The sequence below is a fragment of the Chiloscyllium plagiosum genome, unplaced genomic scaffold (assembly GCF_037043375.1).
Source record: "Chiloscyllium plagiosum isolate Xiang-an unplaced genomic scaffold, Cpla_swu_hap1 HiC_scaffold_6, whole genome shotgun sequence".
In the NCBI taxonomy this organism is placed as follows: domain Eukaryota; kingdom Metazoa; phylum Chordata; class Chondrichthyes; order Orectolobiformes; family Hemiscylliidae; genus Chiloscyllium; species Chiloscyllium plagiosum.
The window spans coordinates 127,345,605-127,369,601 of NW_028270144.1; the positions used below are offsets into that span (position 1 = coordinate 127,345,605).

The window sequence follows — 23,997 nt, forward strand, 5'->3', positions numbered from 1 at the left end:
GGTCTCTCCGGAACGCTGATAGGGGAGGGGAGGGAAATATATCCTTGGTGGTGGGGTCCGTTTGGAGTTGGCGGAAATGACGGCGGATGATACGATGTATCTGGAGGTTGGCGGGATATGTGGAACAGCCCATCTTCTGCAGCTACACTGGCAGCCCCCCCCCCCACCTTTTCCTCCGCTACATCGATGACTGTATCGGCGCTACCTCGTGCTCCCAAGAGGAGGTTGAACAGTTCATCCACTTTACTAACACCTTCCACCCCGACCTCAAATTTACCTGGACCGTCTCAGATTCCTCCCTCCCCTTCCTCGACCTTTCTATTTCTATCTCAGGCGACCGAATCAACACGGACATTTACTATAAACCGACCGACTCCCACAGCTACCTGGACTACACCTCCTCCCACCCTGCCCCCTGTAAAAACACCATCCCATTCTCCCAATTCCTTCGCCTCTGCCGTATCTGCTCCCAGGAGGACGAATTCCAAAACCGAACAACCCAGATGGCCTCCTTCTTCAAGGACCGCAATTTCCCCCCCCGACGTGGTCGATGATGCTCTCCAACACATCTCCTCCACTTCCTGCACCCCCGCCCTTGAGCCCCGCCCCTCCAACCGCCACCAGGACAGAACCCCACTGGTCCTCACCTACCACCCCACCAACCTCCGGATACATCGTATCATCCGTCGTCATTTCCGCCACCTCCAAACAGGCCCCACCACCAAGGATATATTTCCCTCCCCTCCCCTATCAGCGTTCTGGAGAGACCACTCCCTCCGTGACTCCCTCGTCAGGTCCACACCCCCCACCAACCCAACCTCCACTCCCGGCACCTTCCCCTGCAACCGCAAGAAATGCAAAACTTGCGCCCACACCTCCCCCCTCACTTCCCTCCAAGGCCCCAAGGGATTCTTCCATATCCGCCACAAATTCACCTGTACCTCCACACACATCATTTACTGCATCCGCTGCACTCAATGTGGCCTCCTCTATATTGGGGAGACAGGCCGCCTACTTGCGGAACATTTCAGAGACACCCGCACCAACCAACCCAACCGCCCCGTGGCTGAACACTTTAATTCCCCCTCCCACTCTGCCAATGACATGCAGGTCCTTGGCCTCCTCCATCGCCAGACCCTGACCACACGACGCCTGGAGGAAGAGCACCTCATCTTCCGCCTAGGAACCCTCCATCCACAAGGGATGAATGTAGATTTCTCCAGCTTCCTCATTTCCCCTCCCCCCACCTTATCTCAGTCCCAACCCCCGGATTCAGCACTGCCCTCTTGACCTGCAATCTTCTTCCCGACCTCTCCGCCCCCACCCCCCCTCCGGCCTATCACCCTCACCCTCACCTCCTTCCACCTATCGTATTCCCAGCACCCCTCCCCCAAATTCCCCACCCCCTACCCCTTATCTCAGCCCACTTGGCACACCAGCCTCATTCCTGAAGAACGGCTTATGCCCAAAACGTCGATTCTCCTGCTCCTCGGATGCTGCCTGGCCTGCTGTGTTTTTCCAGCACCACTTTTTTCAACTCTGTTCTCCAGCATCTGCAGTCCCCACTTTCTCCTAGCTGAACAATGAAGAAGGTTATCTAAGATTACAAAGGGATCTTGATCAATTGGTTCGATGGGATGTGGTGTGGCAGATGAAGGTTAATTTGGATAAATGTGAGGTGCTACATTTTGGTAAAACAGACAAGGGCAGGATTGATACAGTTAATGGTAGGACCCTGGAGAGACCTCGGGGCCCAATTACATAATTCTTGGATAGTTGCATCACAGGTAGACAGGATGGTTAAGAAGCCATTTAGCATGCTTGTCTTCATTGCTCAGACCATTGAGTATGGGAGCTAGGACATCATGTTGTGGTGAAGCTTGTTTTGGAATACTGTATCCAGTTCTGGTTGCCCTGCTGCTATAAGAAGGATTGGAGAGGGTTCAGAAGAGATTCACTAGATTGTTGCTAGTATTGGAGAGTTTGATTTATAAGGAGTGCTGGAAAGGCTGGGACTTTTTTTTCACTGGAGTGTAAGAGGTTGAGAGGTGACTTTATAAAAGTTATAAAATCATGAGGGGCAGAGGTAAGGTGAATGGTAAAGGTCTTTTCCACAGGTGATTGTGATGAAGGAGCGACGTTCCGAAAGCTAGAGCCTCCGATTAAACCTGATGGGACTATAACCTGGTGTTGTGTGATTTTTAACTCTGCTAACATTTCGAGTTCGCTGACCCTTCTTCAGGAGCAGCTGAGAGAAGGTGGCATTTATGCTGATGACAGGGAAAAGGAGTAAATGGATTGGTGGAGATGGAGCAGAGAGACAGAGAAACAACGGATAGGCAAAGGGACTAGGCAAAAGGGAGGACTGCAGACACTGGAGATCAAAGTCTGGATTAGAGTGGTGCTGGAAAAGCACACCAGGTCAGGCAGCATCCGAGGAGCAGGAAAATCGACGTTTCGGGCAAAAGCCCTTCATCAGGAATGAAGGCAGGGATTGCTGACAGTAAACCCAGGGAAGATGAGAAACTAGAGAGGTGATAATGGGGTGTAGAAGTGGACGACAATGCGCTGGCTGTACTGAAGGCAACCCATTCCATCTCAGAATCTGGGATGTGGGGCCAGTTGTAGACAGTGATGGAGGTTTCGTGCTGTAGAATTGTTAAACACTCTTAATTGTCCTCTTTTTTGGTTTAGATTTTACACTTTTGCACGTCCCATGTTAGGCACTGCTCTGTCCCTCTAGCCTGGAACGTTTTCTCTCTGTGCTTTGGGAAAGATGGTGCAACGCTGGGATCTTGCTGTGTACTCACGGTTGTTGTCATCGATGATGGGGAAGCACAGGATGTTCCGCGTGCGGAAACCCGTACTGTCGTCCACGCCCCGGTAAAAGAGAGGGTGAGAGTAGGCATCCTTGATGTTGAGGATTTTGCCTGTTGTGGCGACGTGCCCAGCAATGCCCTGGTCAGCCGGCATCCGGAATTCGGCGGACTGGAACGAGACAGGGAAAAGAACGCTCTTAACGCTGACTCAACAGTGGCAACGACAGAGGGACGGGAGAGTGAGGGAGCAGACAGGAGGGAGGGAGTGAAAGAGTGAGGTTGAGAGGAATGAGATGGGGGCTCAGGGGACGGGTGGGAATATAAGAAGGGAAGGGAGGACCGCACGAAATAGAGGCAGAAGTCATGAAGTCGTACACTCATACAGCACAGAAGCAGACCCTTCGGTCCAACTTATCCATGCCCACCAGGTTTCCCAAACTAAATTAGTCCCATTTTCTGCTCCTGGCACATATCTTTTGAAACCTTTCCTATCCACGTACTTATCCAAGTGCCTTTTGAATGTTATAACTGTACCTGTGTCTACCCCAATTCCTCTGGCAGGTTTTTTTTCCATACTTCTGCATGAAAATGGTGCTCCTCAAGTCCCTGTTAAATCTTTCCCCTTTCACCTTAAACCTATGCCCTCCAAGTTTGGACTCCCCTACCCTGGGGAAAATATCTTGGGTATTCACCCTGTTCATGATTTTATAAACCTCTTTAAGATCAGCCCCCAGTCTCCTATGGTCCAGGGAAAACAGCCCCAGCCTATCCAGCCTCTGTTTATAACTCAAACCCTCCAGTCCCAGCAACATCCTGGTAAACCAGTGGACCATTCAGCCTCCTTACTATCCTAGCTGACCTTAAGGTTCAAATCCACTTCACCCCCACCTCCCCTCCTGTCGCTCTGTTCCCTGAGAGACCAAACATCGATCTGTTACAGCCTTCAATAAACTCAACAATGGAGTATCCGCAAGACTCTGGGTAGAGGATTCCGAACTCCCCTGACAGGAGAAATGTCTCCTCATCTCAATCATAAATCTTCCCGAGAGTGTGTCTGTGTTCTCGAAGTATCAGGATTCAATATTAGAACATAGAACAGTACAGTACAGTACAGGGCCTTCAGCCCTTGATGTTGTGCCAACCTTTTATACTCTAAGATCAAAGGAACTTAGATATCCTTCAATTTACTATCATCCAATACCCTCCTCACATCACACTGGGCAGACCCACACAATAACCGGGGGAGGGGGCTGTTTAGGGCACAGAGTAAATCTTTTAGAACAGAGGGACATTTCTCCTGGCTGGAGGTGGTTAATGTTTGGAACTCTCTGCCCCTGATAGCCGTGGAAGATCTGACATTGGACACACTCGAGGCTGGAAAAGGCAGAGAGATCGCTGATCGACCAGGGTAGCCAGTGTCCTGGGGCACAGGCAGGAAAATGGATTCAAATCACTGGGTCATCCACGTCTGTATTCAACAGCAGAGCAGACTGAGAAGCTGAATGGTCTATATTCATAACTCTAATGTGTACAATTAACATCAGCCACAATTCCAGCATTGTCCCCACGTCCTTTCATTTTCACAGAGTCCCTAAATCTATCAATCTGTGGCTGGAACGGAGCAGCCAGTAAACAGTGGGCCCAGTGTGGAGAGACCAGTGAACTGGAGCCAGTGTGGTCAATAGACTGGAGGCAGGTGCAGTCAGTGCTGTCAGTGAAATGGGAGCTGGTGCGGTGTGGTCAGTGTACTGGGGGTTGGAGTGGTGTGGTCAGTGTACTGGGGACTGGAGTAGTGTGGTCAGTGTACTGGGGGCCGGAGCGGTGTGGTCAGTGTACTGGGGACTGGAGTGGTGTGGTCAGTGTACTGGGGACTGGAGTGGTGTGGTCAGTGTATTGTGGGCTGGAGCGGTGTGGTCAGTATACCGGGGTTGGAGCGGTGTGGTCAATATACCAGGGACTGGAGCGGTCAGCCTGTCATGGATGCAGAGGCTGGTCGTGTGGACAAAGGGAGACTACGTGCGGGAAGCCCCCAGCTTGGAGAGACTGCAGGCTGTAGAAAGACGGTAACCTTTACCATTGAACTTTATTTCTTTATCTTTCTAACTTACACTGTGAAGAACAGTAATGGAGAACCATTAGCTTTTCTCTTTATTTCTCTACTTTTATATCGGATCTATGTTAGTCTGTAAGATTTATAACGAGGTACTTTGTACCTACAATGGCACCGTGTGTGTGGTGATACTGTACACACTCACCATAGTCCTGTAATTCCGTACACATAACCATAAACCTAATTCTAATTCTGATCGTAATTCGGAAAGTACCTTATGACTGAGCGTTCCACAGACCTGTGAGGGAGAGAAGTGTAAAGATTCACATCTCCTAGGGAAGAGATGCCTCCTGATCTCGGTGCTGACAGTGGGCCCAGTTATCCTGACGATAATGGGCTCTCAACTCCTGGATCAGCAGAACCGATCTCTCAGCATCACACCCTTCCTGTCCATCCTGATCGCAAGTATTCTCATTTCAATGGACCCCAGATCGTGATGGAGAGAGAGAGCGAGAGAGCGAGGGAGAGAGGGAGAGAGGGAGTGAAGAAGCGTGAGGGTAGGAAGGGAAAAAGCAAGGGGAAAAGGAACGAGGAAAGCAAAGACAGGGTACAAATGGAAGAAAAGAGCAAATGGAAAGATAAAGAGAGAGGCTGGATGTGCCTCATATCTTCAAGAAAGGAAGAGCACAACACCATACTCATAATCCCAGCCGGATTCTGCAGTATTTCTCCATTTAAATAATACTCAACTCGACTATTCTTCCTGCCAAAGCACATGACCTCACATTGCATTCCATCTGCCAGGTTTTCACCCACTCACTCAACCCGTCCCTATCCCTCAATCATTGTCCTCACCTACCTTCCCATTTATTTTTGTATCATCCATTAACTTCATAACTGTACATTGTAGGCTTCATCTCGTACACTTAAAGTGGCACTTCTGTTCATTTTTATAATACGTATTGTTTATCCTTCTAGTTTATTTTCACTCTCTCATTATTCTGGTGAGTTAGAACATAGAACATAGAACATAGAACAATACAGCACAGAACAGGCCCTTCGGCCCACGATGTTGTGCCGAACATTTGTCTTAGCTTAAGCACCCATCCATGTACCTATTCAATTGCCGCTTAAAGGTCACGAAAGATTCTGACTCTACCACTCCCACAGGCAGCGCATTCCATGCCCCCACCACTCTCTGGGTAAAGAACCTACCCCTGACATCCCCCCTATACCTTCCATCCTTCACCTTAAATTTATGTCCCCTTGTAACACTCTGTTGTACCCGGGGAAAAAGTTTCTGACTGTCTACTCTATCTATTCCTCTGATCATCTTATAAACCTCTATCAAGTCACCCCTCATCCTTCGCCGTTCCAATGAGAAAAGGCCTAGCACTCTCAACCTTTCCTCGTACGACCTATTCTCCATTCCAGGCAACATCCTGGTAAATCTTCTCTGTACCCTCTCCAAAGCTTCCACATCTTTCCTAAAGTGAGGCGACCAGAACTGCACACAGTACTCCAAATGTGGCCTAACCAAAGTCCTGTACAGCTGCAACATCACTTCACGACTCTTGAATTCAATCCCTCTGCTAATGAACGCTAATACACCATAGGCCTTCTTACAAGCTTTATCCACCTGAGTGGCAACTTTCAAAGATCTATGAACATAGACCCCAAGATCCCTCTGTTCCTCCATCTCACTAAGAACCCTACCGTTAACCCTGTATTCCGCATTCTTATTTGTCTTTCCAAAATGGACAACCTCACACTTGGCAGGGTTGAACTCCATCTGCCACTCCTCAGCCCAGCTCTGCATCATATCTAAATCTCTTTGCAGCCGAAAACAGCCCTCCTCACTATCCACAACTCCACCAATCTTCGTACCGTCTGCAAATTTACTGACCCACCCTTCAACTCCCTCATCCAAGTCATTAATAAAAATTACAAACAGCAGAGGACCCAGAACTGATCCCTGCGATACTCCACTTGTAACTGGGCTCCAGGCTGAATATTTGCCATCTACCACCACTCTCTGACTTCGACCGGTTAGCCAGTTTTCTATCCAATTGGCCAAATTTCCCTCTATCCCATGCCTCCTGACTTTCCGCATAAGCCTACCAAGGGGAACCTTATCAAATGCCTTACTAAAATCCATGTATACTACATCCACTGCTCTACCCTCATCCACATGCTTGGTCACCTCCTCAAAGAATTCAATAAGACTTGTAAGGCAAGACCTACCCTTCACAAATCCGTGCTGGCTGTCCATAATCAAGCAGTGTCTTTCCAGATACTCATAAATCCTATCCCTCAGTACCCTTTCCATTACTTTGCCTACCACCGAAGTAAGACTAACTGGCCTGTAATTCCCGGGGTTATCCCTATTCCCTTTTTTGAACAGGGGCACAACATTCGCCACTCTCCAGTCCCCTGGTACCACCCCCGTTGACAGTGAAGATGAAAAGATCATTGCCAATGGTACTGCAATTTCCTCTCTTGCTTCCCACATAATCCTAGGATATATCCCGTCAGGCCCGGGGGACTTGTCTATCCTCAAGAGTTGTTGGCTTTTAAAACTTTCTCAATCCTCCAGCCATCATTGTATGTGTTTTCCTTCAGTTTGATTCCGTCCTTAATTACGTGTAGAATCCCCACAGTGTGGAAACAAGCCATTTGGCCCAACAAGTCCACACTGACCCTCCGAAGAACATCCCACCCTGGCCCATTCCCCTACCCTCTCACCTTGCTTTTCCCATGGCTAATGCCCCTAACCTGCACATCCCTCGAGACTATGGATAATTTAGCACGGCCAATCCATCCTAACCTGCACATCTTTGGACTGTGGGAGGAAAGCAGAGCACCCGGAGGAAACCCATACAGGCACGAACTCCACACAGACAGTCGCCCGAGGCTGGAATTGAACCTGGGTCCCTGACGCTGTGAGGCAGCAGTGCTAACCACTGAGCCACCGTGCCGCCCCTTTGCTGGTTAAACATGGCCGGTTTATTCTGCTTCAGAAATCCTTCTTTTTCACGGGATTATGTCCTCGATGTGAGTAATGAACTTTTCTCGAACAGTTGCCATCATTTCTCCACTGTCTTTGCTATTAAACCCCTTTCCCAGCCCACTCTAGCTCACTCTGCCCTCATTCCTTTGTAATTACCCTGATTTAAGTTTAGCATAGTTTCTCACCAAAATTTCTCACTGTCAAACTGAATTCTACATTTTACCATGTTATGGTCGCTATTTCCTTTTACTCTGACATCACTGATTAGATCTGCCTCATTAGACATCACCAGACCTAAAGTAGCCTGATCCCTGGTTGAATCCATGGCATTTTGTTCCAGAAAACCATTCTGAATATATTCAGGGAATTCTTCATTGTTGCTACTCCTCCAACTGTCCCAATCTACATGAAAAGTACAGTTACCCAGAATTAATGTGGGAGGGGGTGTTGTTGGCTAGGCCAACCCCAATTACCCAGAGGGCAATGGTTACAGATTTTTATTGAATTCAAGTTTCCCCATCAGGCACGGTGGGTTTCGAACCCGTATCACTAGAACACTGGCCTTGCATTCCAGATTACCTGTCCAGTGATATTAGCACATAGTAGCCATATAATCACTGTGATAAAAACTCAGGTGGTTCACTAATGTCCTTTAGGGAAGGAAATCTGGTCTGGCCTACATGTGACTCCAGACCCGCAGCAATCTGGTTGACCCTTAAATGCCCTCGGGCAATTAGGAACAGGCTATAAATGCCGGCCTGACCACATCCCATGAGCAAACTTGTCAAACATCATTAAAATCATGACCCCGCGTCTGACCTAGATCTTTTGGAGAGGTGACCATTTCCAACCCAGGGGCCACACTCGGTCATGGTGCGTGGATTCTGAAACCCTCAGCCACTGCCCAGTTAGAGCACCCGGTCTCACCTCGTCAGCTACAAAGCCGCCATCGAATACCTTCGCAACCAACTCCTTATTGTTCTGTTCCAGGAGAAACACAGAACAGCTAGGGTCAGGGGAGTGAGGTAAAAGAGAGAGAAAAGAAATTTATTAAACATTCCAGCTTCAAATATACAAATTATAGAGACAGCAAAGGGTGACTCCCCTTTAAAACGGGTCCCTAATCCTGAGGGTCTCTGATAGTGAAGCATCCTCTGGACCATAACAATGTAAGAACCAGGAGCAGGAGTAGTCCATTTGGCCCATCGAACCTGCTCCACCATTCAAGATGACCAAGGCTGACCTCTTCAGCTCTGCTGACGCCCTCGCTCCAAAACCCTTACTTCCTTTACTGTTCAAAAATCTATCCAACTTTGCCTGAAAAACATTCAGCGAGGAAGCCTCAACTGTTTCTCTGGGCAGGGAATTCCACAGATTCACAACCCTCTGGGTGAAGACGTTCCTCTTCAACTCCGTCCGAAATCTGCTCCCCCTTATTTTGAGGCTACGCCCCTAGTTTCATCTTCCAGTGGAAACAGCCCTCCTCTTTCTAACTTATCTGTTCCTTTCTTAATTGTACATGTTTCTCTCAGATTCCCCTCATTCTTTTAAATTCCAATGAGTGTAATCCCAGTCTACTCCAACCAGAGTCTCTGACAGTGAGAACTTCAACAAAAACACCTTGCGTTTAGTTTCATGTAGCAAGACGCCACGAGGATTTTCATAGAAATATTATTTCACAAATTAAGTCGCTGTTAACTCATGAGGCACTTTGAGAATAGATGCCCCAAAACATGGAGAAAGTGAGGACTGCAGATGCTGGAGAGTTGATAAAGTGTGGCGCTGGAAAAGCTCAGCAGGCCAGGGAACATCCGAGGAGCAGGAGAGTCGATGTTTCAGGCATTAGCCCTTCCTCAGGAATGAGTTATGCCCAAAACATTGACTCCTGTTCCTCAGATGCTACCTGACCTGCTGAGCTTTTTCTAGAGCACTGCCCCAAAACCAAGTCAAAAAGAGTGTTTCAGAATCGGTGATTTAGAATCCTGATTAAGAGTTGGGAGCCCGCCGATTCTGAAGCAACAAACCCAAACAAGAAGACACAACATGCCTAGAGACTCTAGCCACACTACCATACATCAAAGACATCTCAGAGATCATTACCAGACTCTCCGACCCCTTGGCATCATGGTAGCCCACAAACTGACCAACATAGTGAAACAGCTACTGATGAACCTAAAGGACCCTGTACCAACAACCAGTGAAACGAATGTCATTTACAAAATACCCTGCAAGGACTGCAACAAACACTACATTGGATAGACACAGGAAAATAGCCACCAGTATACACGAACACCAATTAACCATCAAAAGGCAACACCAGTTATCACTAGTATTCTTACTCATAGACGAAGGAGGACACCACTTTGACTGGGACAACACACCCATCCTAGGACAGGATAAACAGAGACACGCACAGGAATTCCTCGAGGCCTGGCATTCAAACTGGAATTCCATCAATAAACACATCGAGTTGGACCCCATTTATCAACCTTAGAAAAAGGACCGGAAATGATATCACCCACCTTAACACATAAATAGAAAGTGGGTCACTACCACTAGTGCTTCACTGGAGGCTCACTGATGATGTTACCCAGCATGGTGATGAAACATCTGAGAGCAAACCTACCAACTCAGCGAGCTAACTTACAACATGAACCTCAACCTGAGCGACAAATCTTCTCAAAAATCGTAGGTAGTTAGTTTTTCCAGGATCAACCCAGTTATTGGATTCTTAGCTCCTGAGGATTTCTAATCTTTTCTCAGCCTGGTAACTTGCAATCTTAGAAAGGTTTTCCCAGAGAGGGTTTCCTGTCCCAGCAACTCTCCCACTCTCTCAAACTGGGTAACTCTCCCAGGGTTTGGTCTTTTTAATTGCAACATGCGTTATCACCCATATTACCGCAGAGCAAAGACTATTTTTGTCAACAAGCTCTCCCCTCTATCCTATGCCAGGAAAACCTGCAAACAGATTTCGTTTCAATGGTTTCCTCTGTATCCTTTCCTATCCCAGTTTGAACCACGTGGGCCATGTATCTATGCAGAAAGCAACCCTCAAGGGCCTAATTCTCTTCCATCTTGGAACCAAATGGGAAGGTTCAAGCATTACTCCTAAAAAACCAACATTCTCAACACTCTTCTGGGACTTTGGAGACTCCACTGTTAATATACATTCTCAAAGCTGCCATTATCTTCCAGTAACAACACCCTGGACCTTCTTATCAATAAAGGAGTCTGAACCTCCCATTAATCTCAGGTTTTGTTAGGGGAGACTTCACATAAACGTTTTCATTTTACCTTAAGTTTAAAATTACCCTTAGAGAGTTTTGAGAAGATTTGTAGCTCAGCTTGAGGTTCTGGACGTAGGTTTGCTCGCTGAGCTGGAAGGTTCACTTCCAGACGTTTCATCACCATACTAGGTAACATCTTCAGTGGGCCTCCGGGCAAAGTACTGCTGATGACTCCTGCTTTTTATTTATGTATTTGGGTCTCTTTGGCTTGGTGATGTCTAAGATTACTCTTCCAAGCTAACCTCAGCACTGTACCTTCCCCAGAGGAGGAAAGCAATGTGACAAAAGGAGAACTTTAGGGAGGGGATTCCAGAGCTTGGGAGCCAGGTAGCTGAACGCCTGATAGAGTGATTGAAGTGGAGCATGCTTGAGAGTTCATAAGTTCATAAGATACATGAGCAGAATTAGACCATTCGGCCCATCGAATCTGCTCCGCCATTCGATCATGGCTGATATGCTCCTCACCCCCATTTTCCTGTCTTTTCTCCATATCCCTTCAACCAGTTACCAATTAAAAATCTGTCTAACTCCTCCTTAAATTTACTTACTGTCCCAGCATCCACTACACTTCGGGGTCGGGAATTCCACAGATTCACAACTCTTTGGGAGTAGTAGTTCCTCATTAACTCTGTTTTAAATTTGCTACCCCTTATCCTAAGACTATGATCTCCCATCCTAGAATGCCCCACAACAGGAAGCACCAGCTCCACGTCTATTTTATACACACCTTTTATCATCTTGAATACCTCAACTTGATCTCCCCTCAATCTAAATTCCAGAGAGTTTAGGCCTAAACTGTTCGATCTCTCTTCATACGACAAACCCCTCAATTCTGGGATCAATCAAGTGAACCACTACACCTTTCCTCAAATAGGGGGAGAGGCTAAATGAGACGCTAACTCAGAGGGTGACTAGACAGGAGTTTCCTCTCTCAGACGATGGTGAATCTGAGGAATTTGTGACCGCAGAGACCTGTGGAAGCTCAGTATGTTCAAGAGCGGAATGGATTTCTGGAGGTTAATGATGTTAATCTTGATTTCGCATGTTGGAGCAGACCTGATGGGCTTAATGGCTGTATTCTTTGTTCCAGTGAGACTGGAGGATAATTAGGCCATTTGGCCCATTAGACTGCTCCGCCATTCCATCATGGCTGATAGGCTCCTCACCCCCATTTCCGGAGATTGGGAAGGAGGGACTCAGTAGCATGGTTGGGGATTTTCAACCAGGTTGGGGGGGGGGGTGATTAGAGGGAGAATGCGCTGGTCAGTGAGTGCTGAGATGATGGGTGAATGGGGCTTGGTTTAAAGTATGACCCTGAAGCAGAGTTTTGTTTGTTCGGGCAGAGTTTACTCCTGCTCTTGGTTTCCGTCTCTGTCAGTCTGAGATCTCCTGGAGCGGCACTTGGACTCACAACCCCTCAATCCAGAGACCTGCAGGGTTGTTCCCTCGATACTGGATGACATTGTGATGAAAAACACCAAAGGAGTGAGACCCACCTCTCTGCGTTGGTAAGGGTCCGTGCTTCCTGTATGATCTCTTGCAGCAGGACTGAAACGTTATCTGCAAAAGACAGAGAGAATATCTCAGAGAAACCTTATCCCAGAATTGTCAGAGGGGAAACAGTTCCCATGGGACAGGGCCATGTTCTGCAGCTCCCTAATGGGCAGAGGAACAGCTCCACAGATACCAGAGACCCCCAACGCCATTGTGTCATATCACTTCACATTTGGAGAATAGCCAAATAGAACAATGGCTAACATCAAGCCCAATATCCAACTTGGGATTCAGAGCCAACCAGCCAACAATATTCATGTACAACCCAAAGACTGTACATACACACACACACACACAGACACACACACGTACACAGACACACACACACGTACACAGACACACACACGTACACACACACATGTACTCACGCACACGTACACAGACACACACACGTACACAGACACACACACGTACACACACACACACGTACACACATGTACACACACACACACGTACACAGACGGACACATATACAGACACGTACACACACACACGTACACAGACACACACGTACACAAACACACACACAGACTCACACACACACAGACTCACACACACACACGCAGGCTTACACACACACACAGGCTTATACAGGCTTACACACACAGACACACACTTACACAGACACACACAGACTTACACACACACATACACACACATACACAGACTCAGACACACACGTACACAGACACACACAGACGTATACACACGTACACACATGTACACAGACACACACATACACACACATGTACACAGACACACACACGTACACACACACACGTACACATGTACACACACACACGTACACAGACACACGTACACAGACACACGTACACAGACAGACACATATACAGACACGTACACACACACGTACACAGACACACACACGTACACAGACACGTACACACACACGTACACAGACACACACATACACAGATACACACACAGACTTACACACACACAGACTTATACAGACTCACACACACAGACACACACACGTACACAGACATACACACAGACTTACACACACACAGACACACACACGTACACAGACACACACACAGACTTATACAGACACACACACAGACACACACACACACAGACTTACATACACACATACACACACATACACAGACTCAGACACACACATACACAGACACACACAGACTTACACACACACGTACACACACGTACACAGACACACACATACACAGACACACATACACACACACGTACACGCACACATACACAGACACACACACATACACACACATACACACACGTACACATGTACACACACACATACACAGACACACACACACGTACACAGACACACACACAGACACACACACAGACTTACACACATACACAGACACAGACACACAGACGTACACACACACACGTACACAGACACACACACGTGCACAGACACACACACGTACACAGACAGACACGTACACACACGTACACAGACACACACACAGACTTACACACACATACAGACACACACAGACACACATACACACACACGTACACAGACACACACACACAGACTTACACACACAGACTTATACACAGACACACACGTACACAGACACACACACATACATACACACGTACACAGACACACACACACAGACTTACACACACATGTACGCACATGTACACAGACACACACACACAGACAGAAACAGACACACATACAGACACACACACACACACAGACTTACACACATAGACTTACATACACACGCACACAGACACACACACAGACTTACACACACACGTACACAGACACACACACGTACACAGACACGCGCACACACACGTACACAGACACGCGCACAGACTTACCCACACAGACACACACACACTTACAGACACACACACAGACTTACACACACAGACTTACACACACACATGTACACACACACCTACACACGTACACAGACACACACACACAGACTTACACACACAGACACACACACACAGACATTCTCAGACACATACACACACAGACAAACTCTCATACACTGACACACTCATACAACTAACTCAGACACACATGCTGACAGACAAACACATGATACCCAGACTCTCTCACATATACACACACAGACACCATACTCATATACATATACATATATATATTTATACACAAATAGACGTAGACACATGCACACAACCAAACTCATACACACAAACTCTCTCTCTCTCTCTCTCACATACACACACATACACACACTACGGGGGCTATTTGATCCATCCAGTCCATGCAGACTGAAAGAAAGGAAGATTTCTGGTCCAAACCCATTCCTGATCTGAGGAAGGATGCTCTGACTTTGGATGGATTGCAAAGTTTTACCAGACTGAATCCTGTCATGATAGGAATGACGTGTGGAGAGAGCCTGGATGGGTTAGGACTATACTCACTGGAGGTTAGAAGAATGAGGGGGAGCCTAAAGAAACCTATAACATTCTAACAGGACTAGACAAAGTAAATACAGGAAGGATGTTCCCACTTGACAGGGAGTGCACAACCAGGGCTCACAGTCTCAGGATATAGGGTAGGCCATTTCAGACTGAGATGGGGGAGAAATGTCTTCACCCAGAGTGTGGGGAGCCTGGGGAATTCTCTGCCACAGAAAAAGCTGACCTTAAAACAGTGAGTATTTTTGAGAAGGAGATAGACCATAACACCATAAGACACAGAAGCAGAAATTAGTCCATTCAGCCCATCTAGTCTGCTCCACCATTCAGTCATGGCTGATACGTTTCTCATTCCTGAAGAAGGGCATGTGCTCAAAACGTGGAATCTTCTGTTCCCTAGATGCTGCCTGACCTGCTGTGCTGTTCCAGCAATAAAGTTTCAGCTTTGATCTCCAGCGTCTGCAGACCTCACTTTCTCCTCCCTGATACGTTTCTCAACCCCATTCTCCCAATTTCTCCCTGTAACCCTTGGTCCCCTTGATACTCAAGAACCTACCTAACTCCGTGTTAAATACACTCAGTGACCTGGCCTCCACAGCCTTCTGTGGCAGTGAATTCCATAGATTCCCCACTCTCTGGCTGAAGAAGGTTTTCCTTATCTCTGCTCTAAAAGGGTCTTCCCTCTACTCTAAGACTGTGCCCTCAGGTCCTAGTCTCTCCTATCAAAGACCTTCCCAGCATCCACTCTGTCCAGGCCATTTAGTATTCTGTAAGTTAGAATTAGATCACCCCTCATTCTTCTAAACTCCCTGAGTATAGACCCAAAGTCCTCAAGCATTCCTCATATGTTAAGCTTTTCATTCCTGAGACCATTCTCATGAACCTCCTCTGAACACGCTCCAGGGCCAGTCCACCCTCCCTGAGATATGGGGCCCAAAACTGCACACAATACTCCAAACGTGGTCTGACCAGAGCTTTACAGAGCCTCAGAAGTACATCTCTGTTTTTATATTCAAGTCCTCTCAAAATAAATGTCAACTTTGCACTTGCCTTCCTAACTACTGATTCAACCTGGAGAGAATCCTGGACTAGAACTCCCTAAGCTCTTTGCACTTTAGACTTCTGCATTTTCGCCTCAGCTAAAAAATAGCCCATGCTTCTATTCTTCCTAACAAAGTGATGACCTCGGACTTTCCCACACTGTACTCCATCTGCCACCGCTTTGCCCCCTCTCCCAACCTGTCCAAATCCTTCTGCAACCTCCCCACCTCCTCGGTGCTATCTGTCTTTGTAAGTTAGATGTAATTTCTCAGGCGAAAGGGATCAAAGGGTATGAGGAGAAAGTGGGAATGGGGACTGAGTTGGATGATTGACCATGATCATATTGAATGACAGAGCAGACGCGAGGGGCTGAATGGCCTACACTGCACCTATTTTCTGTTTCTAGCTCTTGATCTATAGCCCTTTCGGTAACACAATGTCCAAGTGTTTCATAATTGTTATGCAAAGGAGGGACACATTGTTGAAGGCTCCTGTCTTGCACCCATCAGGACAAACACAAGAATGCAGATTTTGAATGATCAAAATCATTTATCCCACAGGAGATAAAAGGGTGAAGAAGCTGATTGGCTGACAAGTCAGAGAAAGTGAGGTCTGCAGATGCTGGAGATCAGAGCTGAAAATGTGTTGCTGGAAAAGCGCAGCAGGTCAGGCAGCATCCAAGGAGCAGGAGAATCGACTTTTCGGGCATGAGCCCTTCTTCAGGAATCACCAAGTCACCAAGTTCCTGACAGATTAGGGAGTGGCAAATCTAACCGCACTATTGTAAAAAAAAGAAGGGAGAGATAACAAGCAAAGAATGACAGACCAGTTGTGGGGAAAATGCTTGAGTGTGTTCATAAAGACGTGATAATACAACAGTTGGAAAACATTAACGGGATTGGTCAAAACTACCATTGGTTTAAGAAAGGCAAATCATACTCAACAAATCTATTGGAGTTTTTTTTGAGGATGTAACTAGGAGACTAAAGAGAAACAGTGGATTTGGATTTTCAAAAGGCTTTTGATATGATCTCTCAATGAGGCCCCTTTATTCTGAGATGATTTATAGAAGCCCTACAATGTGGAAGCAGGCCATTCAGCCCATCAAGTCTACACTTATCCTCCAAAGAGCATCTCACCCAAACCAAACACCTTTCACCCCTTCCCTGTAACCCTGCATTTCCCATGGCTAGCCCACCCAGCCTGCACATCTCTGGACACTACGGACAATTTCCCATGGAGAAAGTGAGGTCTGCAGATGCTGGAGATCAAAGTTGAAACTTTATTGCTGGAACAGCACAGCAGGTCAGGCAGCATCCAGGGAACAGGAGATTCGACGTTTCGGGCACAGGCCCTTCTTCAGGAATTTCCCATGGTCAATCCGCCTAACTTGTGCATCTTAGGACTGTGGGAGGAAACCGGAGCACCCAGACGAAACCCACACAGACACGGGGAGAGCGTGCAAACTCCACACAGACAGTCACCCAAAGCTGGGATTGAACCCAGGTCCCTGGTGCAGTGAGGCAGCAGTGCTAACCACTGAGCCACCATGCCACCCTATCAGGCAGTGCATCCCAAACTACTCATGTGTGTGGAGAAAGGTTTCCTCATCACTTTTTGCTTCTTTTGCCAATTACTTTTAAACCTGCACTACCCTCCCCTCCCCCCAATTCTCAAATGTGCCCATCTAAATCCTTCCTCTATGTGATGAAGGTTTCTGCCCCTCCCACCCTCACAGGCAGCGAGCTCCGGATTCCCACCGCCCTCTGGGGAAAACATGTTTCCTCACATCGCCTACTCTACGGTGTTTAAACCTCTCTGTGTTTAATTTGCAAATTCATTCCTCTACATTCTCCCCGCTAGCTGATGACTTATTGTCTGGACTAGGCAATGTAATGTCCTTAACTCTAGTCAATCAGATCCCATCCTTGTCCCTTCCCAGGCATCCCGTCTTCAGTCCTCCATAATCAACACTCACCTCACTTCCTCATCTCTCCTCAACACTATGTTTTCTGAGAATACTTAGCACCAAATAGTGTCATAGAGCTGTACAGCACAGAAATAGACCCCTCGGTCCAACTCTTCCATGCTGACCAAAGATCCTAAATTAGTCCAGTCCCACCTGCCAGCACTTGGCCCATGTCCCTCTAAACCCTTCCTATTCATATACCCATCCAGATGCCTTTTAAATGTTGCAATTGTACCAGCCTCCACCACTTCCTCTGGCAGCTCATTCCATACACGCACCACCTTCTGTGTGGAAAAGTTGCCCCTAAGGTCTCTTTTAAATCTTTCTCCTCTCACCCTAAACTTTATTACTCTTGAGTATTCATCCTATTCCTGCCTGGCACCCCTCAGCCTCCGACGCTCCAGGGGAAAACAGCCCCAGCCTGTTCAGCCTCTCCCTGTAGCTCAAACCCTCCAACCCTGGCAACGTCCTAGTAAATCTTTCCTGCACCCTTTCAAGTTTCACAACATCTCCTCCATGGATCTTGCCCTTCCTGGAAACAGGTTTCGGGAATAGCCGCAGTATCGTATTTCCATACGGCACCTGTATGTATAGCTCAGCAAACGTATGTTGCCCCTCCATCATTGCCCTTGCTCAGCCCTACAGAGGGCATTTCAAAATCAGTCAGAATGCTGTGTGCCTGGAGTCACGTGTAGGTCAGACGAGGTTAGGATGGCAGATTTCCTTCTCTAAAGGACATTAGTGAACCTGATGGGGCTTTACAACAATTGGAAATGGTTACACAGTCAACCATTATTAGACTTTTAATTCAGATTTTCCTTTTTTAAATTGAATTTAAACTCCATGGCAAGACTCAAACCCGGGCCCCCAGACCATTCTCTGGGTCTTGGGATGGCGTGTCTAGTGATAACACCACTAGCCCATCGCCTCCCTCTCTACAGCGATAGCTCCGTATACATCAATGTCATTGCAACCAATATGCCCCTTATAATGTTATACAATATGAAGGCAAACAGCCCCAGGCAGTTTGAAGAACAGAAAGAGCTTTCAATAACAATCAGGTGGAAATGATGTTATTATTTATCAGAGTGGTAAGGTATTAGCATAACATGAATAATAAATCAAATTTTATCCGCCTCTTGACAGCTACAATGTAGGGGAACAAAAATAACTTAAATTAAACAATATGTGACTGACAAACGCAATACAACACAAACTAAAAGGCAGCCGTATCTCCCACAATATCCCAGAGGGGGTCTCACCATCAACTAACACTAACCACTGATAACCAACATTCACAACAGCAGTGCGGACCAGCTACAAAGTGCACGGCAGGAACTCACCAAAGATCCCCTGGCAGCACCTTCCAAACCATAAACCATAAAACATAGGAGCAGGCCATTCAGCCCATCGAGTCTGTTCTATCATTCAATGAGATCACGGCTGGTCTGATAATCCCCAACTCCACTTTCCTGCCTTCTTCCTTGATTCCCTTCCCGATTAACAATCCCCCTCTCTCAGCCTTGACGAGACTCAATGCCCCAGCCTCGATGGCCCTCTGTGGTAAAGAATTCCACAGATTCACTTCCCACAGAGGGAAGAAATTCCTCCTCATCTCACATAAGTCAGACCAGGTGAGGATGGCCAATGTCTTTCTGTAAAGGGCGTTAGTGAACCAGATGGGTTTTTCCAACAATTGGAAATGGTTACACAGTCATTGTTCGACTCTGAATTCAGATTTTGCTTTTTATTTGAATTCAAACTCCATGGTAAGATTCGAACCCAAGTCCCCAGGGTCTGTCTTAGACTCTGCCTCTGTAAGGAGATGACGGCATCATGGGATTATCTCTGGATTGTTAGACTTTCCCTCCATACCAGGCAACATGCTAGTAAATTTGCTCTGAACCCTTTCCAAAGCTTCCACGGGTAATGTCCTGGGGACCCAGATTCAAATCCTACTGTGACAATTTAACTCCAAAATAAATCTGAGTTTAAGAATCTTAGGGTGACCATTGTCAGTGGGAAAATTCTTGGTGTTCAGGGATGTGCAAGTTACATGGGGTTAGTCAACGGAAGTGCAGGGTTAGGATGGGGTGGTGGATTTATGACACTAATGTCGGTAGAGTTGTGGATAGTGCTGAAGGATGTTGCAGGTTACAGGGGGACATAGATAAGATGCAGAGCTGAGCTGAGGGGCAAATGGAGTTTAATGCGGGAAAGTGTGAGGTGATAGTAACAGGAATACAGAATACTGGGCTAAATGGTAAGATTCTTGGGAGTGTAGATGAGCAGAGAGATCTCAGTGTCCAGGTCCATAGATCCTTGAAAGTTGCCACCCAGATTGATAGGGTTGTTAAGAAAGCATACGGTGTGTTAGCTTTTATTGGTAGAGGGACTGAGTTTCGGAGCCATGAGGTCAGGCTGCAGCTGTACAAAACTCTGGTGCGGCCGTGCTTGGAGTATTGTGTACAGTTCTGGTCACTGCATTATAGGAAGGATATGGAAGCTTTGGAAAGAGTGCAGAGGAGATTTACCAGGATGTTGCCTGGTTTGGAGGGAAGGTCTTATAGGGAAAGGCTGAGGGAGTTGAGGCTGTTTTCGTTAGAGAGAAGAAGGTTGAGAGGTGACTTAATTGAGACATATGAGATAATCAGAGGGTTAGATAGGGTGTTCAGGGAGAGCCTTTTTCCTCGGATGGTGTTGGCTAGCACAAGGAGACAGCTTTAAATTGAGGGGTGATAGATACAGGACAGATGTCAGAGGTAGGTTCTTTACCCAGAGAGTAGTAGGGACATGGAACGCACTGCCTGCAACAGTAGTAGATTTGCCAACTTTATGGGCATTTAAATGGTCATTGGATAAACATATGGATGAAAATGGAATAGTGCAGGATAGATGGGCTTCAGATTGGTCCCACAGCTCAGCACAACATCGAGGGCCGAAGGGCCTGTACTGCGCAGTAATGTTCTATGTCCTATGTTCTATCTGGGTGGGATGCTCTTCAGAGGGTCAGTGCAAACTCACAAGGCCAAATGGCCTCTTTCCACACTGTAGGGATTCTAACCAGCGCGGTGGTCAATCCTACAGATACTGTCAGAAGTCCCACGACACCAGGTTACAGTCCAACAGGTTTATTTGAAATCACAAGCATTCGGAGCGCTGGTGAAGCCAGGTCACCTGATGAAGGACTGTGCTCCAAAAGCTTGTGGTTTCAAATAAACCTGCTGGGCTCTAACCTAGTGTCGTGGGACTTCTGACCTTGCCCACCCTAGTTCAACACCGGAACCTCCACATCATGGCGACAGACACTGGACATTACTCGTTCACACACACACCCCCACCTCCAATACCCTGGCTAGCCGTGCATGGCTGTTCTCTCACTGTTGGCCCACCCAAGACTTTTGGAATTTTCCATCTCTGATCAGGATTACCATGAACTATTAAGTTTTCTTTTTTTAAAATTCCCTTTCATATGAGTGGGTGACAAAACAGGATTTAATTACCCAAATGTGTGAAGAGGTTCCTGGCAACTTGAAGTAAGGCCTGTAGAGAGAGGGGGAGAGAAAGAGAACGGGTTTTAGTAACAGTTCGATGATTAGTATGGTCAATGGGCAAACAGACATCAATCCAGAGTTCACCGTTAATGAACACAGCTCTTTCATATTATTATTCCAGTGAAGAAGGGTAACTGGACTCAATATGTCAATGCTGCTTTCTCTCCACTGTTGCTGCCAAATCTGCTGAATTAGAGTCAGAGGCATCTACAGACTGGAAACTGGCCCTTCAGCCAGCTTTCATAATTAAACTAGTCCCATTTGCCTGTTAGGTCCATATCCCTCCATACCCCTGTTTCTCAAATGAAAAAAATCATACTCGCCTCCACCACTCCCTCTGGCAGCCTGTTCAAGACACTCACCACCCTCTGTGTGAAAAGATTGCCCCTCTGGACCTTTTGTATCTCTCCCCTCTCACCTTCAACCTATGCCCTCAGTTTTAGACTCCCCTACCCTCGGGAAAAGCTATCCTCTATCTACCCCATCTATGCCTCTCATGCCTCTTGAAGTCATCCCTCAGTCCCCCTGTGTTCCAGGGAAATAATCCCGGCCTATTCAACTTCTCCTGGAACTCAAATTGTATTCAATTGTTCCAGCAATTTCTATTTTAGTTCCATATTATTACATTTATTCCTTCTCTTTCGTTGTCTCACTGACTATCCCTCCGGTGTCATCAATCACAAGATATGAATAGGAGTCATGACGCACATTTCCCAGCTTTGACTGCAGCCATCCAGAGGTGCAGAACATCAAAGCTGCTTCTGAACCTCCCTGAAGCAAACACAGGTTTCAAATTCACACACAATCACTGACACACTCTCTTGCTCACACTTACCCTCTGTCACTCCCACACACTCTAGTTATATACACACACTCGCACACACATATCCGCTGATGTTCACTCACACGTTCTCTATCACACACACACACACACACACACACACACACACACACACACACACACACACACACACACACACACACACACACACACACACACACACACACACACACACACACACACACACACACACAGAAATTCGACGTTCCAGGCAAAAGCCCTTCATCAGGAAGTTGCCCGAAACGTGAATTTTCCTGCTCCACGGATGCTGCCTGACCTGCTGTGCTTTTCCAGCTCCACTCTAATCTAGACTCTGTTTTGTAGCATCTGCAGTCCTTGTTTTTACCCTGAAAGTCACAATGGCCTTGAAACGTTAGCTTGGTTTCACTCTCCACAAATGCTGCCAAACATGCTGAGTTTCTCCAGTATTCTAAGATAGATATTTCTCCATGGGGACAACAACAGGTGACCTCAAGGGATTCAAGAGGACAATGGGTGGGACGCAAAAAGGGATACAGAGAGAAGATGGGTGGTATTAGGGATAGCACTCCCTCAGCACTGACCCTGTGACAGTGCTGCACTCCCCCAGCACTGATCCTCGGGCAGTGCGACCTCCCTCAGCTCTGACCCTCCGACAGTGCGGCACTCCCTCAGCACTGACTCTCCGACAGTCCGGCACTCCCTCAGCACGGACCCTCCGACAGTGCAGCACTCCCTCAGCACTGACCCCCCGACAGTGCAGCACTCCCTCAGCACTGACCCTCTGACAGTGTGGCGCTCCCTCGGCACTGACCCTCCGACAGTGTGGCGCTCCCTCAGCACTGACCCTCCGACAGTGTGGCACTCCCTCAGCACTGACTCTCCGACAGTCCGGCACTCCCTCAGCACTGACCCTCCGACAGTGCGGCGCTCCCTCAACACTGACCCTCTGACAGTGCAGCACTCCCTCAGCACTGACCCTCCGACAGTGCGGCACTCCCTCAGCACTGACCCTCCGACAGTGCGGCGCTCCCTCAGCACTGACGCTCCGACAGTGCGGCACTCCCTCAGCACTGACCCTCCGACAGTGTGGCACTCCCTCAGCACTGACCCTGTGACAGTGCTGCACTCCCTCAGCACTGACCCTGTGACAGTGCTGCACTCCCTCAGCACTGACGCTCCAACAGTGCGGCACTCCCTCAGCACTGACCCTCCGACAGTGCGGCACTCCCTCAGCACTGACCCCCCGACAGTGCAGCACTCCCTCAGCACTGACCCTCTGACAGTGTGGCGCTCCCTCGGCACTGACCCTCCGACAGTGTGGCGCTCCCTCAGCACTGACCCTCCGACAGTGTGGCACTCCCTCAGCACTGACTCTCCGACAGTCCGGCACTCCCTCAGCACTGACCCTCCGACAGTGCGGCGCTCCCTCAACACTGACCCTCTGACAGTGCAGCACTCCC

General features: G+C 47.7%; 1 protein-coding gene across 4 annotated transcripts in view; it reads right to left on the reverse strand.

The window, feature by feature from the left end:
• pde2a (phosphodiesterase 2A) overlaps nucleotides 1–23,997 on the reverse strand; it is a 541,714-nt gene that overhangs the window by 117,072 nt on the left and 400,645 nt on the right. For all 4 annotated transcript variants that reach the window (XM_087988442.1, XM_087988444.1, XM_087988443.1 and 1 more), the window contains 4 exons: nucleotides 21,664–21,703; nucleotides 12,663–12,726; nucleotides 8,807–8,885; nucleotides 2,811–2,988 (listed from right to left, as the gene is read on the reverse strand). In XM_087988442.1, the coding sequence (XP_087844568.1) occupies nucleotides 2,811–2,988; nucleotides 8,807–8,885; nucleotides 12,663–12,726; nucleotides 21,664–21,703 (361 nt within the window). The remainder of the gene's footprint in view (nucleotides 1–2,810; nucleotides 2,989–8,806; nucleotides 8,886–12,662; nucleotides 12,727–21,663; nucleotides 21,704–23,997) is intronic.